General features: G+C 43.2%; 1 protein-coding gene across 1 annotated transcript; it reads left to right on the top strand.

Annotated features, from left to right (window-relative positions):
* Nucleotides 1-932: 932 nt before the first annotated feature.
* RTL9 (retrotransposon Gag like 9) lies at nt 933-6,687 on the top strand. Its single transcript, XM_033202084.1, is given in 4 exon segments — nt 933-4,431; nt 4,434-4,553; nt 4,556-5,007; nt 5,547-6,687. Coding segments are annotated over 4 exon segments (4,158 nt in total). The 5' UTR covers nt 933-965; the 3' UTR covers nt 5,667-6,687.
* Nucleotides 6,688-19,849: the final 13,162 nt, after the last annotated feature.

Below are 19,849 nucleotides of genomic sequence, written 5' to 3'. Positions count from 1 at the left end.
TAGGATGTCAGAGAAATAATTGAATGCAAGCTCAGGGATGCCAAACACTAGGCAACCCCCAGGAGGGAGTCACGGTCAATGATATACAGTTTGTTACTGTTGCAGTGACCCTATTTTAGCCTTGACCCTGGCTAATCTGAGAAAGCTGGTAAAATGGGGATAATAGTATCTATTGCCCAGGAGATTGCAAGAACCAAATGGGATAATGCTTACAAAGGCCCTCATGTTATAGGAAGTTGTGAACAGTTGTCTAAAGTACAGTGCCTGGCACATACTATGTGAAGCAATAAATAAATAGTAGTAATGGGGTGGTGGTTGCTGGTATTAATAAGAATAATGAAAACAATAAGCAGAATTTTCAGTTCATGGAATGTTGCTCTCAGTCATTGATCAGATAAATGTCTCCCTTTTCCTGAGGAGAACATTCAGGGCCATCAGAGTAGTAAAATGAGGATTAAACCATTGGCAGAATTCAGTGAGCTCCAGGAACTAATGATTATCCTGGGGCAAAGGACTTTCTCATTCAGGCCTGCCAGTACCTTGGCTGGCTTGTGAGTACTGCCGTGGGATAGAATACAGGCCAGGAACCTGCATTTCTCACACTTGGCCAGAAGGTGGTGCTGCTGCTTTATTTGAGTCAGGACTGCCCAGGCGCCTGGCTGCGGAGGTTGCTGGCGTTTATAGCATTTACAAGCTGAGAGGCTGTGGGTTGGTTTGAAAAGAATAGAGGCAGAAGGGCTATTTGCTCCAACTCCAAAGTTGTTCATTGCTTCACAGCTTCTTTAATCTGATAGCCTCACCTTCAATGCCGTATACCTGAGAACGCATAAAAACAGGTCTCCATGAGCAATTGGTCTATTTCCCAATCTTCTTGATACTGACTTTTGACCTCTAAACTTGTTTCTTATTTACAGATTTTCTTGACGCTTGGGCTCCCTCCACACTGTCCTGTGGCTGTGGCAGATATGTCAATACCCTTACATTCACTGCGATTCAACAATACAATGAGGGAGGAAAATGTTGAGCCCCAAAACAAGCAGATGGCCGTCTCTGGACCAATGACAGAGACCAGAGCAGACGTACAGATTCTGCATTCTCATGTACAGTTGCCTATAGTCTCAACTTCAGCCTCAGACCCTGGAGGGACATCCACACAGTTGATGACATCTCCAGCCTTTGACACCATGTCTGCACCTCTAATGGGAGTACCAAACTCTGGAGAATTATCCCCACCCCTAATGCCAGCCTCAGACTCTGGGACACTTTCCCCATTGCTAATGCCAGCCTCAGACCCTGGGGCACTGTCCCCATTGCTAATGCCAACCTTAGATTCTGGAACATTGTCCCCATTGCTGTCCACTTCAGAGTATGGGGTAATGTCCCCAGGGATGATGACAATTCCTGACTTTGGAATGATGTCCACAACACTAATGGCAGCACCAGATTCTGCAGAGATATCACCATTGGCAATGCCAGCTTCATCCTCTGGAGCAATGTCTACACCTATAATGAGCACTTCATCCTCCGAGGCAATGTCCACACCATTAATGCTAGCCCCAGATTCTGGAGAGATATCCCCAATTCTAATGCAAGATATGAATCCTGGAGTGATGTCTACACAGCCAGTGCCAGCTCCCAGCTCTGAGGCAATGTCCCCATTGCAAATTACAGATGAAGACACCGAAGCAATGTCCAAAGTGCTAATGACTGCTCTAGCCTCTGGAGAGATATCTTCGCTGCTAATGTCAGGCACAGACTCTGAAGCAATATCCTCACTGATAATGTCAGCCCTAGCTTCTGGAGGCACATCACCCCAGCCAACAAGCACCCAAAACTCTGGGGGAATACCTACCCCTCTCATGTCAGATCTGGACTCTGGAATAATGTCTTCACTTTTAATGTCAACTCCAGGTTCTGAAGTAATGTCCACACCGCTACTGTCAGTCCCAGATGCTGGAGAAATGTCCACATTACCAAAGCCAGCTCCAGATGCTGAAGCAATGTCCCCAGCAGTAATGACAGCTCTAGCCTCTGGAGTGATGCCCACCCAAACGATGCCAGCCCCAGGCTCTGGAGTGATGTCCCCATGGTCAACACAAAATATAGACTCTGAAATCATGTCTTCTCTGCCAATGAGAGCAACAGCCTCTGGGGAGATGCCTGCACCATCAGTAAGAGCTTTAGACTCTGGAGCAATGTCCACACCGCTAATGGGAGCCCCAGCCTCTGGAAATATGTCTACATTGCAAAAGACAGTTCCAGCCTCTGGAGCCATGACCACCTCACTGATGACAGTCCCAAGCTCTGGAGTGATATCCACAGAGCAAATGTCAACCACAGCCTCTAGAGTAATGTCCGCACAGTTAACAATGGCCAAAACTTCTGGAGCAATGCCCACAGGCTCTATGAAAGCTGTGGCAAAACAACACAAGAGAGCCACAGCCTCTGGAAAGATGTCCACGCCACTGAGGAAAGCTCCAGCTTCTGAAGCAATGTCCACCCAACCAGTTATGGACACAGCCTCTGAAACAATGTCCGTGCCACAATTGACAGTCCCAGCCTCTGGATCAATGTCCGTGCTGCAAATGAGAGCCCCTGTCTCTGAAGCAATGTCCATGCCACAAATGAGAACCATGGCCTCAGGATTGACATCTGCACCACAGATGAGAGCCATGACTTCTGGAGCAATGTCCACCCCACTAATGACAGCCCAAACCTCTGGATCAACATCCACCCTGTTAATGAGAGACACAGCCTCAGGAGTGATGTCCTGTCCACAAATGAGAGCTCTGGCCTCTGGAGCATTGTCCAAGCCACAAATGACACCCAAAGCCTCAGGAACGATGTTCACGGAACAAATGACAACCACAGCTTCTGAAGCAATGCCCACACTGCTAATGAGAGACACAGTTTCTGGAGCTCTGTCCATGCCGCAAATGACAGACACAGTCTCTGGAGGGTTGTCTGCACTGCTAATGAGAGACACAGCTTCTGGAGCAATGACCACATCACAAATGACAGCCACAGTCTCTGGAGGGATGTCCATGCCACTAATGAGAGCTCAAGACCCGGGAGTAACGCCTGCCTCACTAATGAGAGCCAAAGCCTCTGGAAAGATGCTCGGTCAGCCAATGAGCACCCAAGATCCTGGAGGGATGTCCATGTCTCCCATGAGATCCATGACTGCTGGAGGGATGCAAATGAGTGCCCCAAACTCTGATGTGATGTCCACACCAACAATGAGAGCCTGGACCTCTGAAACAATGTCCACACCACTAATGAGAAGCTCAGACTCTGGAGAGAGGCCCTCACTGCTCACAAGAACTCCATCCTCTGGAGAGATGTCCCTACCACTAATGAGAGCTTCAGCTTCTGGAGAGATACCCACGTCTCTGAGATCCTCAGCTTATGGAGCCATGTCTGCTCCACAAATGACAACCACAGCCTCTGGAATGATGTCCATGCCACAAGTGAAGGCTCCCATCTCTGGAGCAATGTCCATGCCACTAACAAGATCCACAGCCTCTGGAGGGATGTCCATGCCACTGATGAGAGCCCCAGACTCTAGAGTGACATCCACATCACAAATGATGCCCACAGCTTCTGGAGACATGTGTACATTACCAGTGCGAGCCCCAGCCTCTGGAGGGATGTCCCCACCACTAGTAAGAGCTCCAGCCTCTGGAACTATGTCCACACCACTAAGGAGACCCTCAGCCTGTGAAACTGTGTCCACAGAGTTAATGAGAGCTTCAGCCTCTGGACATATGTCCACTGCACAAAGAACAGCCATGGTCTCTGGAGGGATGTCCAAGCCATTAACGAGAGCCCCGGCCTCTGGAACAATGCCCATGCCTTTAATGTCAGCCATGGATTCTGGAGAGATGTCTATGCCGCTAATGGAAACCATGGCCTCTGGAGCAATGTCCACACTGCAAACCAGTGTTGCGAACTCCAGATCTATGTCCTTGCCACAAACAACATACACAGTGTCTGGAGTGATGGCCACAGCGCCAATTAGAGCCTCTGCTTCTGGAGCAATGTCCACATCATTTATGAGACCCTCAATTTCTGGATCGATGCCCATGCCACTACCGAGAGCCACAGCCTCTGGATGTGGCATGGGGATGTCCAAGCCACAAATGACAGCCACAGACTCTAGAGGGAGGTCCACACCACTAATGAGGGCCTCAGGCCCCGGAACAATGTCCACACCACAGACAGCCTTTGGAGTGACGTCCACTCTGGAAAACAAAACCACAGACTCTGGAGAGGCTTCCATCTCTCACAGTAACATCACAGCCTCTGGATCAAAGCCCACACCACACATGACTACCACAACTCCTGAAACTACGAAACCACCACCAAAGGAAGTGCCATCCTTCGGAATGTTGACCCCAGCACTCTGTTACCTCTTAGAAGAGCAGGAAGCAGCCGGGGCTCATGCTCTGTGGAGGAAGAGATGGAGATTGATGAGGAGAAGCAAATGAAGGGGTTTTTGGACGATTCAGAGAGAATGGCATTTCTGGTGTCTCTTCATCTGGGAGCAGCAGAGAGTGGTTCATCTTGCAGATGGAGGTAGGAGAACCTCTCTCAGATGAAAATAAGTCTTTCCTGAGAAGATCCCAGGGCGTATATGACTCCCTATCTGAGATAGACATCCTCAGTGCTGTTCTTTGCCATCCCAAACAGGGCCAAAAGTCAGTCAGGCAGTATGCCACTGACTTCCTGCTGCTGGCCCGACATTTGTCTTGGTCTGATGCCATTCTACGGACCAGATTTCTGGAAGGACTCTCAGAAGCTGTTACCACCAAAATGGGTCGGATCTTCCTGAAGGTGGCTGGCAGCCTAAAGGAGCTGATAGACAGGTCTCTGTACACCGAGTGCCAGCTGGCTGAAGAGAAGGATTCCCCGGGCAACTCAAGCCAGGTTCTGCCAACAGCCTGTAAGCGGAATAATGAGGAGGCCATGGAGAATGAACTGAGCTCTCAGCAGCAGACTGAGGAGGTAATGAGGGGGAAATCCACCGAAAGTTTTTGAGCAGAGAAATGAGGAGGTCACGACAGGGAATAAATCCTGCTTCCTTGATAGAATCGGGAAGAGGCAAGGGGGAGGCATGGAGCTCCTAGACCATTAAACCCTAAGCTGAAGTTTCATCAAGTGAGCATGGCTCTGCAGTTATTTTGGGTATATTAACTACTTTGAGGAGCAATGTCCTGCCCAAGTTACTGAGGACGTGGGATAGTTGAAGTACGAATTCTTCTCATTATGAGGGAACTGGCTGGGCTCAGTTCCAATTCTCCCCTTGTTCCAAGTCCAATTCTAATAAATGGGTCTTTTGGGAGCTGGGGTCCATCTACAGCAACAGGTGTTGTGGAGTCAGGTCACTAAGGAATTAGAATAGCCTACTCCTTGGTCACACTGTATGCAAGTCAGACAAATTAGCAAAGTGCCTTGATCTGCTAGGTTACAGAACTTATCCAGGCAGAACACCCCTTGTCATAGTAAGTGTGGCTCTTACCTCTGTTGTCTTTTCTCACTCCCAGCACCAGCATGTTCCCAAACGCTGTTACTACCTGAAAGAGCACGGAGACCCCCAAGAAGGTCTTCATGACCACCTTGGACAGAGCACAGGCCATCATCAGAAGGCCCATACCAACAAGTAAAACTCCATGGAATCTTCTCCTGTGATATCTGACTCGACTGCTAACTGGAGGACTGGTTCCTGGACCCATTCCATTCAACTACATCATAAACCTTGTTGCCTTCACCCTTCAGCCTCCCGCTCCAGGCACATCCCACCTTACCTCTCACTTGGCTGATTTGACCTTCTCTTTCACCCACATGCCTATGACCTGCCCTGACAATCAGAGTGTGGACCACAAGAGTGTATGGTGTATGAGGTTTTGAACTCCCATCACCACTGAGGCCAGTACTAGTTCTTGGTCCAGGGAGAAGTCTAGGCAGGATAAATCATATCTTACCTCAAAACCCCTTAGTGTATCTTGCCATGTGTCAACAGGCAAACTTGAGGAAGCCCTGGTTCTATTTCACCTGGCAGGGGAGCCTATAAGGAGAGCGATGCCCACTCCTATACCACCCTTGTACCCAGTAGACTTGCCCTGTATGCCCCAACTCATAGCACCTAAAATGGGTCTCCAGGGTCCTTGCCCTGTTTATAGTATCCATCCTGAACCATTCGTTTTGACCCATAATAATAATTATAGTGATAGTATGATGGCTACCAGTTATTGATAACGTATCTATCATGTGACAGGCATTGGGCTAAACTCTTGACAAACACCATCTCACTACATTCTTACAGTAATACAACTTGTTCTTGTGTTGTCAGCTTCTGACCTCTTGATCTGTTGTTTATGGCCTTTGTCGTGTCCCTCAGTGCGCGTTCTCCAGCTCTGACCTCTGGGTGACCCCCTCAGTTGTTGATTGCTCTCACTCCCCTTGGCTGTTGTGCTTCATGGCCAGCACTCTTGATGAGGGTCTTGGTCTATAAACAGGCATAGATAGTTAGAACATAATGTGAGCAGTGTTTGCCTTCAGGTGGTGGGGTTATGGGTAGTTTTTATTTTCTTCTTTCTACTTCTCTATACTTTTCAGATTCTCTACAGTAAGCATGTATTACATTTGTAATTATAAAAGTAAATAAACTTCATTTATGAAAAAAGAGTTCATTGTGGCTCCTAGAATTTGATTTACTGTGTCCTTTATTCCACCAATATTAGTTACGTAACTTATGTCAGCTACTGTTTGGGGGACAGACAGATAAGAATCCTGCTGATATGAACATTCCATTCCAATGGAGTGGGGAGAACAAGAACACACCGAACTTAGATTGGAATTGTGAAGGCTGTGAAGAGAAGAAATCAGGACAATGGGGAATTTGATGCAAATAGGACCAATTTATGTATTCAATAGTAGTCCATATAATTGAGTTACTCAATAATCTTTCAACAACAGTAGGAGAGACATGATTAGAAACTTATTTTAGATAGTTAAATTGGCAACAGTTTGGAGACAGGATGGAGGAAGGGATCAGAGAGCAGCTGAGCCCTCTACTTCAACAGTCCACGTAACTGACTGGCTGGGTGACTTAATCTAGGGTGGTGGCAGCAGAGATGGTAATTCGTGGACAGAGACCTAACCTTCTCTGAGGACTCAAGTCCACTGCTCCAGGACTCAAGTCCACTGCTCCATTACCCTTAACTTTGGGTCTGATTTCAGGAAGAGGAAAATGATACTCAGGAAAGACAGATTGCCAGACAAATTGGCAGCCCCTTGATACTGTACATAAGAATCTGGCCGTGTGGGTTGCCTGCAGCTGCCTCAATCACCAATGCTTTTGCCTCAGGATAAAGAAGGTGCGATAAGTCAGGAAATACGAATTCCAGAGAGATGGCTGGCCCCTGGCGACCCAGCTTTCCCCCTCTTCTCTGGGTCTGTTGGCTCACACCTAGCCCAGTCCAAGACCAAGTGGAGTTTGGACGTCCTTTTCTGCCAGGATTGCTCTTAGCTACGAAAAGCACTGTCGAGTTTTCTCTCTGCTGAAAAAGAAATGGATAATATAGAATTCGCAACTTATGCCTGGAAAATGTATACAGAAAGGACAATGTCCTAAAAATGAACCTGATTTTCTTATAGCCATGCTAATGGAGAAGAATGGCAATTCTTTTATTTATTTTTCTCCCTAGCCATTCTTCTTCTTATTGTTTTTGCTGTCCTCTCCTTCAAGCTAACATCACTAGAGATAAATGGAACAAATGAAGCCCAATCGTACCCTGCCAGAGCTCAGTGCCTGTTCTTCTACCCATCCTAAAGGTTTTATTTAGAAATGTTTCAAGAGTTCCTCAGTATCTACATGGAGCTGGGCTACTATAGGCCCAAGTACTTGACACCATTTCATCTGCTATAAAATGGGGTTTCAAGTTTCTCCAGGCCTCACTGGTCCACGGGTAAAAATAATGTCCCATAAGCAGGAAAATCTTGGATGTGATGGACCACTGTCACCACCTGTGTTACAGGATCTCAATCCCTTGAAGGTTTCCCCCAATTATTTGTGGCAGATTTCAGAAGTTTCACATGCTCTGAGACAGTCCTCTCCTGTTGTTCTTTGACTCCTACCCTGTCCCATGGGAGTCAGCTGCCCACATTGCCACTTGAGGGGAGCCACTACACCCCACCCAGATACTGGCAGGTGCTTCTGGCTGTGAGAACACAGAAACCCCTCCTCAGAGGAGACGTGGATTCTGGAGTGCTCACAGCTGCACACCTGAGTGGAGCCTAAGTGGTGCTGCCTTCTCTTTGGTAGCCTTGGCTGACGGAACTGATGGCTCCCCCAGAAGGGTGGAAATGCCTCTTGGAATTCTGTGCCACACATTATCACCTGGACACCAAAAAAAAACTGCTTCTACCACGCATCTCAGTGAGGCCTGCATAAGAGAAACAGCTTCAGCTTCTACCTGCAGCAACATCTCCCTGCCCTTGCTCAAACGTTCAGACTTGGCTCCTGTGCCAAGAACAAAGGCCCTCAGGTCCTCTATCCAGACCCACGATTCAGTCCCCATTTCTGTGTTCTTCTACCTGATCTCTACTCCTGCTGAGTAGAGACTCACCCAAGGTGCTATAAATCCAGATTTCTTCCAAATCACTTTGTTCCAGGTGATGAAATGCCAGGAACCCTCTCCACACAACCAATCTTTGGGGCACAGCGGGAGACCAAATGTCAACCTTTCCTCTTCCTTCATCCTTCTGCCATCCTGTCACCCACCAACCTTGTCTCTGTTTCTGCTCCTCAGGGAACAGCATAGAGAACTTTCTCTTAAAGACCACTATTCCCATACAGTACAGGCTCAGGCTCAGGCTGCTGCTGAATGATGAATGCCTCAGACAGTTTCCAGTCATTTCTGAGTTTCACTTTGGGCTCAGCCAGGCTCAGTCCACTGGACTACTGGACTACACTGGACTACTTTGATCAGATCAAATGAGGGACCCTTCCCTTCCGTTTCTTCCAATACACCATTGCTTCAGACATTGAGGCACTTTCAATCTCATTCTCCAATCAGAATATTACAGATAAAATAACTCATGCTATAGAGAGACTAGCCCCCTACGGATTGTGTGTTTTCTTCCTCCTCACATGGTCTGAAAGCAACTTGAACAATTGTGGGACGGGGAAGCAAGCTGCTAGATCTCTTATGACCAAAGGGAAGATTTATAGAATAGATACTGTAGTAGTTTGAAATGACACTGGATGGGGAGACTTTTCTTTTTCTGTCTTTTTTTTTTTAATTTTTAAATTTTTTTAGACAAAATCTTGCTCTGCTGCCCAGGCTGGAGTGCAGTGGTGCAATGTCAGCTCATGGCAACCTCTGCCTCGTGAGTTCAAGTGATTCTGGTGCCTCAGCCTCCCGAGTAGCTGGGATTACAGGTGCCTGCCACCATGCCTGGCTAATTTTTGTTATTTTTAGTAGAGACAGGGTTTTGCCATGTTGACAAGGCTGGTCTCGAACTCCTGACCTCCAGTGATGTGTCCGCCTTGGTCTCCTGAAGTGCTGGGATTACAGATGTGAGCTACCACGCCCATCCAAGACTTGACTTTGAGTACTTCTGTCTCTCCCTCTAACAAGCTGGATAGTTTTAAACAGGCAGGACACTGTATCTCTTGAGACCTCAGTTTCCTCTTCTCTAAAATAGGAGTAATTATTGTTCTGCAAACCTCGCAGCATTGTGGGGTAAAGATTTGTGATAGTGCTTGGAAAAATCAAATGCAAGACATACAAATGTAAGAGCTTGTTATTGTCTGTTGAGGGGGATCAGACTATGCCACTCCCAAATGTGTCACTTCAGCATTGTGATTATTTTGAGCTGAGGGCAATTAAGAAGTGCAATTAAGGAGTAGCAAATGCAGAAAGAGTTCTTTGCACCCCCATATGCGTTAAAGTAGGATGTAAATTTCCCTTTGTGAAGATGTTTCTCCTCTCCTCTCCCCTACCATGAAAAAACAACCATCATCACTAGAGACAGAAAGTCAGCACGAACATAGGTCTGTATAAACAAACTTTTCTAAAACAACCTGTATCTTCTATTAGTTTCATATATATATAATATATAATACATATATTATGTATTATATGTATTTTATATTATATATAGTTTTTGAGCGTACAAGTGGTTTTTGGTTATATGGATGAATTGTATAGTGATGAAGACTGAGATTTTAGTGCACTTGTCCCCCAAGACACTCATATTTACCTTCCCACAATTTACTTCTCCTAGAAGCCCAAACCTCTTTTCCTTTGTCTTGTCACTTCTCCATAAATTATCACCCTTTGTTAAAATGGCATATAAGCCTCCAAATCTTACCACTTCTTTGCATCTTCAGTTCTTTTCTCTGAAAGCCCCTGTGCATGTAACAATGAAATATTAATATCAAACAAAATTTGCATTTCTTTCCTCTTGTTAAAATCTGTCCTTTATTAGTGTGATTTTCAGGTCCCAATTACAGAACTAAGAAGACAGAGGAAAAGAATGTTTCCTCTCTTACATTTGCTTGGCCATGAGGGTGTTGGGAAGTGCATGGGTTAGGATAGGACTAGTTGGGACATATTCAGAATCCAATCTCTTTAGGGGTTCTATTTAAACTGTGAGGGCAAAAGCCACAGTTTAATATTAGCACCTATGGAGCACTTAACTATTGAGCACTTAACACAGGCTCAAGTGCTGGACTAATTAAATTATCTAGATTATCTCATGTAATCTTTACAACAAGCCTGAGAAGGGGATGGTTAATCCTATTTTACAGACCAGGAATCTGAGTCACAGAAAGGCTAAGTAACTGGCCCAAGGCTATAGAGCTAAGAGGCAACAGAGCTGGGATTTGAGCACGTGCAATCTGACCCTAGAGCCTACACATGCAATGCTCCACTGTATGTACAGCTTCGTTATTCAGAGCCAGATGGCTCCTGTGAGCATTCACCCTCTTCTCCTGAACAAATTTGCCACTGAACAGCAACCGATATTTGAAGTTCATAAAGTTGGAGGTCTGAGCAAAAATGGCCCTGCTTTTCTCTTTCTCTGTCTTAGATCCAGATGTGAATCTTCCTGGAGGTATTTGGGGGAATGTCTTCAATATTCAAGGAAAAGAATCAAGAGTTGCAGAATTCTTTTGAGCTCAAGAGATTCTGCCAGGGATCTCACTGTAACCTCAGAGTGCAGTAGCCTCTGTTCTGAGCTCTGGCCTAAGAAGGAGGATAAGATTCTTTCTTAAACATCTTCCCTTTGAGCAGATATACATCTTGGACCCAGATTCTGTGTGGAAGGGTATAGGATTCTGAAGGTGGAAGGCATTTTTATGGTTACACCAATAACTGACACTTCTTTCTCATCACTTATTTCTCCCTCCTTTTCACTTCTCCCTCAGGAAAGGGGAAATGTGGGTAAGGGAGAAAAATGATTAGTCCTTTAGATACTCCATATCGCTGCCTTCCAACAGCACCCCCCTCCCAAGGAAGGTTAACCTAGTTTTAACATTGAGGGGGAATACACACACTAAAAAGGCACCAGACGTTTCTGGTTTTGGCAACTTGGTAGAGATAACCTAGAGTGGTTTTTCCCATTGGAGACTCAGAGAAATGTTGGATGAAGTGTGAGAAAAAACTCACAACTGAGCCTGACATAAAGAAGGAACATCCCCAGGGACAACAAACAACGAGGGATCTTAACAACAGAACAACAAGCTGTTGAGCTCTCTAAGGCTTGTGTAGTGGAGTGAGAAGAGATCTAGGCTAACTACATACAGTGTTTGAGGAGCAAAACTCTGGACCTCTAATTCCATACACTCTGCTCTGCTCAACTATCATGCAAGAATAAGAATGAAACAAAAACATTTTCTGACAAAACTGAGACAATTCACCATTCTTAAAAAATGTGCTGTACATTGAACTAGGCTGGGCCTGGGAAAGCTGACAAAATTTTAAAAAAAGAAGCACCTGCCCTTTGACAAACTTTGCTGAAAATTTCACTGGTTTAAGCACTGATGTGTAAGTGGATATTAAACAGACTGACCCTTGTTTTCCCACAATTTCCTCTAATAGCTTTTTAAAAATTTATTATATTTTGGTAACAGCTTTATTAAGACATAACTCACATTCCATATACGTCACCCATTTAAAATGTGTAGTTTAGGCTGAGTGGAGTGGTTCGCACCTGTAATCTCAGCACTTTGGGAGGCCTAGTAGGGAGGATCACTTGAGGCGAGAAGTTTGAGACAAGCCCGGGCAACATAGTGAGATCCTGTCTCTAGAAAACAAAATTAAATTAGCCAAGTGTGGTGGCACATGCCTGTAGTCCTAGCTACTTGGGAGGCTGAGGCAGGAAGATTGCTTGAGACCAAGAGTTTGAGGCTGCAGTGAGCTATCACTGCACCACTGTACTCCAGCCTGGGTAACAGAGTGATACCCTATCTCTAAGAAAATAAATAAATAAAAAGTAAAGTGTATAGCTCAATGTTTTTTGGTGTATGCACATAGTTGCACGACCATCAACATAATCTAATTTCAGAACATTTTCATCACCCCAAAAAGCAACCCTATACTTTTTAACAGTGACTTCTCATTCTCCCCCCTCTCCTCAGCCCCTGGAAGCCACTAATCTATTTTCTGTCTCTATAGATTTACTTATTCTGCATATTTCATATAAATGGAATCATATTTCATGTGATCTTTTGTGATTGGCTTCTTTCACTTAGCATAGTGTTTTCAAGGTTCATCTGTATTGTAGCACGTATCATTACTTCATTCCTTTTTCTAGCTAAATAATATGTCCTTGTATGTATATACCACATTTGTGTATATGTTACTCAGTTGGTGGACATTTGGCTGTTTGTACCTTTTGGCTGTTATGAATGCTGCTGCTAGGAACATTCGTGTACAAGTTTTTGTGTGAACATATGTTTTAATTTCTGTTGGGTGGATATCTAGGAGTAGAATTGCTGGAGCATATGATAACTTTATATTTCACCTTTTGAGGAACTGCCAGACTGTTTTCCAAAGCAGTTGCACTATGTTACATTCCCACAAACAGTATGTAACCATTCCAAGTTCTCCACATCCTTGTCAACACTTGTTATTATCTGACTTTTTGATTATAGCTACCCCAGTGGGTGTGAAGTGGTATCTCTCTGTGGTTTGAATTGCATTTCTGTGATGGATAATGATGTCGAGCTTTCCTCTGATACGTTTTTATTACAAAGATAATCATCCTGCAACATATTGCCATGAATATTGTTGGGAGGCTCCACTTTGGAGAATATGCTGGGAGAAGCCATGGTACTCCTTGCTCTCTAGCCCACCCTTATATATGCTATTGCCCCAAACCACTTTAGGATGTTGGAGTGAGTTTACAGGCAGATACTCCTGGCCCTGCTTAGACCCATAACAACTTTCAACTGCTGCCTTGTGCAACAGCAATTACCTGAGAGCAAAGGTGAGTGTGGACTTATATTAATATTTTAAGGTTTGCTGGAGGCCCAGGAACCTGAACTGAAAAGAGAATTCCCAGGGAAATGTGCCTCTCTCTTGCAGATTCTTCTTCCACCAAAATCAAAAATAACCTAAACACAGAATTCATTACTGTGGTCACTGATTGGAATAGGACCCTTTTTTATTCTGACACCCCTCAGAGTTTCTCCATAACTTAATCCCCCAAAGTTAACCACTTCCACTCTGAGAGGGAAGGGAGGAAGAGGAAGAAGGAAGAGAGAGGAAGACGGGAGTCGGGAGAATAATAAAATGACTTAAAAATCTGGGTTCCAAATTCCAACTGTGCCAGTGACAACCTGTGTCACTTTGCGGGACGTTACTTGACCGTTCTGGGCCTCAGTTATCTCATCTTTACCATTGTTTGACTCTCATTTGGGAGCCAGACCAGGTGATAATTCCCTTCCCCTTTGGACATGCATCAGGTGTAGGAAGGTGTCTAAGTGGCCTAGGGAGCAGATTGCTGGGGGAAGTCCACGCTGAGCCATTGCTAGAGGGCAGCATTGTTTCAGTAATTATTCTAATAATGCTGTCTGGGGTGTGACTGGCTCAGAATTCTTTAATTTAAAAATATGGTTTCTACCTCTTCCATAAGTGGCATTCTTACAAAGGGCAGGTAATTTCTGAAAAACTGTAGAGAAACCAGAAGAAGAGTGCTTCTGGCCCCCTGCAGATTTCATTTTCCGTTAACAAATTTAAGGCGGAAAAATAAACATTTTATACTTTTATTTCTAATCAAACCTATTTGATTTTGGTTTCCTTTGGATACAGTTGCACAAATATATTTTCCTCTTGGAAATTTCCACCAGCATCACCAGGGAAATGCTCAGGTTCACTGGAAATCTCTTCCAGAGGTTTGCTTCACAGGTTCAGTGACAAAATTTCTTATCAGGGCATTTATTATTTTCAGGCTCTTCCTTCCTTGGCTTATATTTATTACAGTTCAATAATGGAATATTTAGGAAATTGGTTTGTTATAAATAATTATCCAGGCCAGGTGCGGTGACTCACACCTGTAATTCTAGAATTTTGGGATGCCGAGGCGGGTTGACCACTTGAGGTCAGGATTTCAAGACCAGCCTGGCCAATATGGTGAAACCCTGTCTGTATGAAACATGCAAAAATAGATGGGTGTGGTAGCGCATGCTTGTAATTCCAGTTACTTGGGAGACTGAGGCAGGAGAATGGCTTGAACCTGGGAGGCGGAGGTTGCAGTGAGCTGAGAGCACACCACTGCACTCCAGCCTGGGCAACAGAGGGAGACTCTGTCTCAAAAAAAAAAAAAAAAAAAAAAAATATATATATATACACACACACACACACACACACCACACACACACACACATATAATAATATTTCAGAGGTTCCCAATTAAATCTTTTGATTACTTGACATATTTTACAGTCCATAAGTTTCTGTATGGCCACAAAAACTGTTCAAACCATGTATTTCTAGCTCTGCCTCCTTTGGCTATTGCAGATTCTTCAGTCACCCTCTGAAGTCATGCTCCCTCAACCTCAGTATGCACACATACTATTTCTAGGAGAGGCAGGGGTTGCCTCACATGTAATGTGCTCCTAATGACAGGTCTATCATCATTCATCAAGGGAAAGAAGAAAATATACACATTGCAACTATAAGCAGGGGAGCAGATACATTTTCACTTAACATGTACTCCAGTTACTTGGTAGTGGTAGAGCATTGTTCAGAAGGATTCTCAGGTCACATTTACTATCCATAAGAAAGTGCAAGCAAGCAATTAATTACTAATGTCTGCTAAGAACAAGGGTGTGGGTGTATAAATTTTAAAAATTGCCATCCTTAAGGTAAAGTCATGCAAGTAGTTTTACTTTATTATTAATAATGATAATAATAAATAATATATATTAAAAAAAAACATAAGATATGATTTTTGAAAACCTGGGATACCTCATAGAATATCCAGGCAATGACTGGTCCTGAGGGTGGGGAGTGTACAGCTGATCCTCAAGAACTCCTAGAATCAGGCAGTTGAATGCCACCAGCATTCTTGTTTTTTCTTCCTGCTTCGCATCTCTGCATCTCTCTGAACATCGACATCTTTTCATTCTGTAGGTTGACTTTCTCCACATGGTGGACCATTTAGGCCTCTAGTCCTACACGAATATGGCAACCACTAGTCACATGTGTATACTGAGCACTTGAAATGTGACTAGTTCAAATTGAGATACACTGACTATAAGTGGAAAGCATTCGCTGGATTTTGAAGGTAGAAAACAAAGAATGCAAAAAAATCTCATTAATTAAGAAAACATTGATTGCATGTTAAGGTGATAACATATTGGATGTACTGTGCTAAGTAAAATATATTATTAAAATTAACTTCACATGTTTCTTTTTGAATGTGGCAATTAGAAAATTTAAAATTACATACTTGGCTCACATTATGTTTCTATTGGACAGCGTAGCTCTACAATGTTACAACTTATAGCTACTTGGGGAGTGATTGATTGAGTTCTCTGGGACCACAGCACAAAAAGTGAGCAAAACGGGCCTTACTGGTGAAGTTGAGCCAAATGTTCACTCCTTAGAGCATTTCTTTATGGCCCAAGGGAGAGGGTCATGTGGGAACATCGCAGCTCCTGCTGGGACAGAAAATTGGAGTGGGCAGAGAGACAATTCCCAGAAGAATAGAGGAGGCTGCTGGGTGGATAAAGCAAGACGTATCCTCTAATTCAGAATCATTCTAAATGCCTTTTTTTAACCCTCCAGCTCCCACAGCCAATGATAAAAGAAGTTCCATTGATTTTACCTCCACCCACTTTTCTTTGTCCTTAATATATCCACTACTCTGTTAGTTCAGTCACTGTCATCTCAGTCATTTGCAATCATTGGCAAGTGACATTAAAATAAGCATATGACAACCAAATGACTGTTTCTTCCTTCAAGATAGGCATTTGGGAAGGCATATACCCATTTGCAAGCAAGATAGTTTGAATTATGTCCAGGTTCTGCCACTCATAATGCATATGACCAGAGTTAAGTCATGTAGTTGTAGTTCGTCTGGTACTCAGTGTGCACATCTCTAAATTGAGAACAGTATGAACCCTACTTACCAGGGTCATTGATGATACCCATGGAAAAACTATTGTGAGAATCCTTTAATATGCAAAGTACTATTTTACAGATTGGATTAAAATGCAAAAAACAGCTGTGCAGTGCCTCCTTTAGAACTGCCTTTGTTGCCAAGACACATTCACCCAATACTCTTAGCAGATCTTCTTGCTTTGAAGGTAGATTTGATTTTGGAAATGTTCAGAAATCTTTAAGAATCCCGTCTAGTGAATGATGTATGCTCAAGCTGAGCAATACTAAGTGTGGTTAAAAACAAGAGGTATGAATGTAAAGCAATGGCGCTGGTTTTATTCTCTCCCCAAGAGAAGTTGCAGACTTGTTTATTACAGTGGCATTCATTGGTAGACTAAGAGGATAATCGCTAAAAGCAGTTTGACTATTGGGGAATCCAACTTCTACAATATCATTTTATGCTTTAAAAAACTCTTTCAAAAATTATTTCTCTTGAACATCACCAACAACCCCGTAGATAAAGTATGTCCTATTCCCAATTTAGAGATGTGAAAACTGGGAACCAGAAATGACAAATAGTTCTGATGACAAAGCTGACAGAGGTGAAGCCTGGATGTGCTTAGACCATTTGGCTCTGAGCCTGATTTTCCTGTTGGACATGCTGTCTTAATGGCATCTCCATTTCTACACATGTAAATCGTAATGATTATAATAATAAAGATAAGACAAAAGTACAGAGAAGCGAAGTGATTTGTCCAAGGTCACAGCTGGTAAAGTGTTAGAGCTTAGATTTGGATGCAGAAACTACTCTCAGTCTGCCTGCTGACCTAGGCATTTCCTGAAGCATTCCATTTCTTTCACAATCAAATCTTCCTTTTTTTCTTTTTCTCTTTGTATAACAGTTTTATTGAGATATAGTTGACATATTACATAATCCACTCATTTGCAATGAACAATTCAATGGTTTTTAGTATATTCACAGAGTTGTGCAATCAATACTACAATCAATTTTGGAATGTTTTTATCACCCCCACAAAAGAAGGCCTGTAACCCATTAGCAATCACTCCCCATTCCCCACCACCTCCCTAGCCTCCTGAAACCACTAATCTACCTTCTTGCCTGTATAGATTTGCCTATTATGGACATTACATACAAATGACATCATACTTTTAGGGCTGGCTTCTTTTACTGAGCATTTTCTTCAATATCTGTCCATGTTGTAGCATGTATCAGGACTTTTTTTTTTTTTTTTACTTTTTAGAAAAAAATTTTAAATTATAATTTAGTCCTGAGATACATGTGCAGAAAGTGCAGGTTTGTTACATAGGTATAAACGTGTCATGGTGGTTTGCTGCACTCATCAACCTGTCATCTACATTAGGTCTTTCTCCTAATGCTATCCTTCCCCTAGCCTCCCAACTCCCGACAGGCAATGTGTGTGTGATGTTCCCCTCCCTGTGTCCATGTGTTCTCATTGTTCAACTCCCACTTATGAGTGAGAACATGGTGTGTTTTGTTTTCTGTTCTTGTGTTAGTTTGCTGAGAATGATGGTTCCCAGTTTCATCCATGTCCCTGCAAAAGACATGAACTCATCCTTTTTTTATGGCTGCATAGTATTCCATGGTGTATATGTGTCACATTTTCTTTATCCAGTCTATCATTGATGGGCATTTGGATTGGTTCCAAGTCTTTGCTATTGTGAACTGTGCTGCAATAAACATAAGCGTGCATGTGTCTTTACAGTAGAATGATTTATAATCCTTTGGGTATATACCCAGTAATGGGATTGCTGGGTCAAATGGTGTTTCTGGTTCTAGATCCTTGAGGAATTGCCACACTGTCTTCCACAATGGTTGAACTAATTTACACTCTCACCAACAGTGTAAAGCATTCCTATTTCTCCACATCCTCTCCAGCACCTGTTGTTTCCTGACTTTGTAGTGATCGCCATTCTAACTGGTGCGAGATGGTATCTCATTGTGGTTTTGATTTGCATTTCTCTAACGACCAGTGATGATGAGCATTTTTTCATCTGTCTGTTGGCTGCATAAATGTCTTCTTTTGAGAAGTGTCTGTTCATATCCTTTGCCCACTTTTTGATGGGGTTGTTTGTTTTTTCTTGTAAATTTGTTTAAGTTCTTTGTAGATTCAGGATACTAGCCCTTTGTCAGATGGATAGATTGCAAACATTTTCTCCCATTCTGTAGGTTGCCTGTTCACACTCATGAGAGTTTCTTTTGCTGTGCAGAAGTTCTTTAGTTTAATTAGATCTCATTTGTTGATTCTGGCTTTTGTTACCATTGCTTTAGGTCTTTTAGTCATGATGTCTTTGCCCATGCCTATGTCTTGAGTGGTATTGCCTAGGTTTTCTTCTAGGGTTTTTATGGTTTTAGGTCTTACGTTTAAGTCATTAATCCATCTTGAGTTAATTTTTGTATAAGGTGTAAGGAAGAGGTTCAGTTTCAATTTTATGCATATGGCCAGCCAGTTTTCCCAACACCATTTATTAAATAGGGAATCCTTTCCCTATTTCTTGTTTTTGTCAGGTTTGTCAAAGATCAGATGGTTGTAGACATGTGGTGTTATTTGAGGCCTCTGTTCTGTTCCATTGGTCTATATATCTGTTTTGGTACCAGTACCATGCTGTTTTGGTTACTGTAGCCTTGTAGTATAGTTTGAAGTCAGGTAGCATGATGCCTCCAGCTTTGTTCTTTTTGCTTATGATTATCTTGGTGATATGGGCTCTTTTTTGGTTCCATATGAAATTTAAAGTAGTTTATTCTGATTCTGTGAAAAAAGTCAATGGTAGCTTGATGGGGATAGCATATAATCTGTAAATTAATTTAGGCAATATGGCCGTTTTCAGTATATTGATTACTCCTATCCATGAGCATGGAATGATTTTCTATTTGTTTGTGTTCTCTCTTATTTCCTTGAGCAGTGGTTTGCAGTTCTCCTTGATGAGGTCCTTCACATCCCTTGCAAGTTGTATTCCTAGGTATTTTATTCTTTTTGTAGCAATTGTGAATGGGAGTTCACTCATGATTTGGATTTCTGTTTGTCTACTACTAGTGTATAGGAATGCTTGTGATTTTTGCACGTTGATTTTGTATCCTGAGACTTTGCTGAAGTTGCTTATCAGCTAAAAGAGATTTTCATCTGAGACAGTGGGGTTTTCTAAATATACAATCATGTCATTTGCAAAGAAAGACAGTTTGACTTCCTCTT

Source organism: Trachypithecus francoisi, unplaced genomic scaffold (assembly GCF_009764315.1).
Source record: "Trachypithecus francoisi isolate TF-2019V2 unplaced genomic scaffold, Tfra_2.0 Lachesis_group6, whole genome shotgun sequence".
Classification (NCBI taxonomy): Eukaryota; Metazoa; Chordata; class Mammalia; order Primates; family Cercopithecidae; genus Trachypithecus; species Trachypithecus francoisi.
The sequence above is the reverse complement of the archived record's forward strand: the minus strand, read 5'-3'. Positions and strand labels throughout refer to the sequence as shown.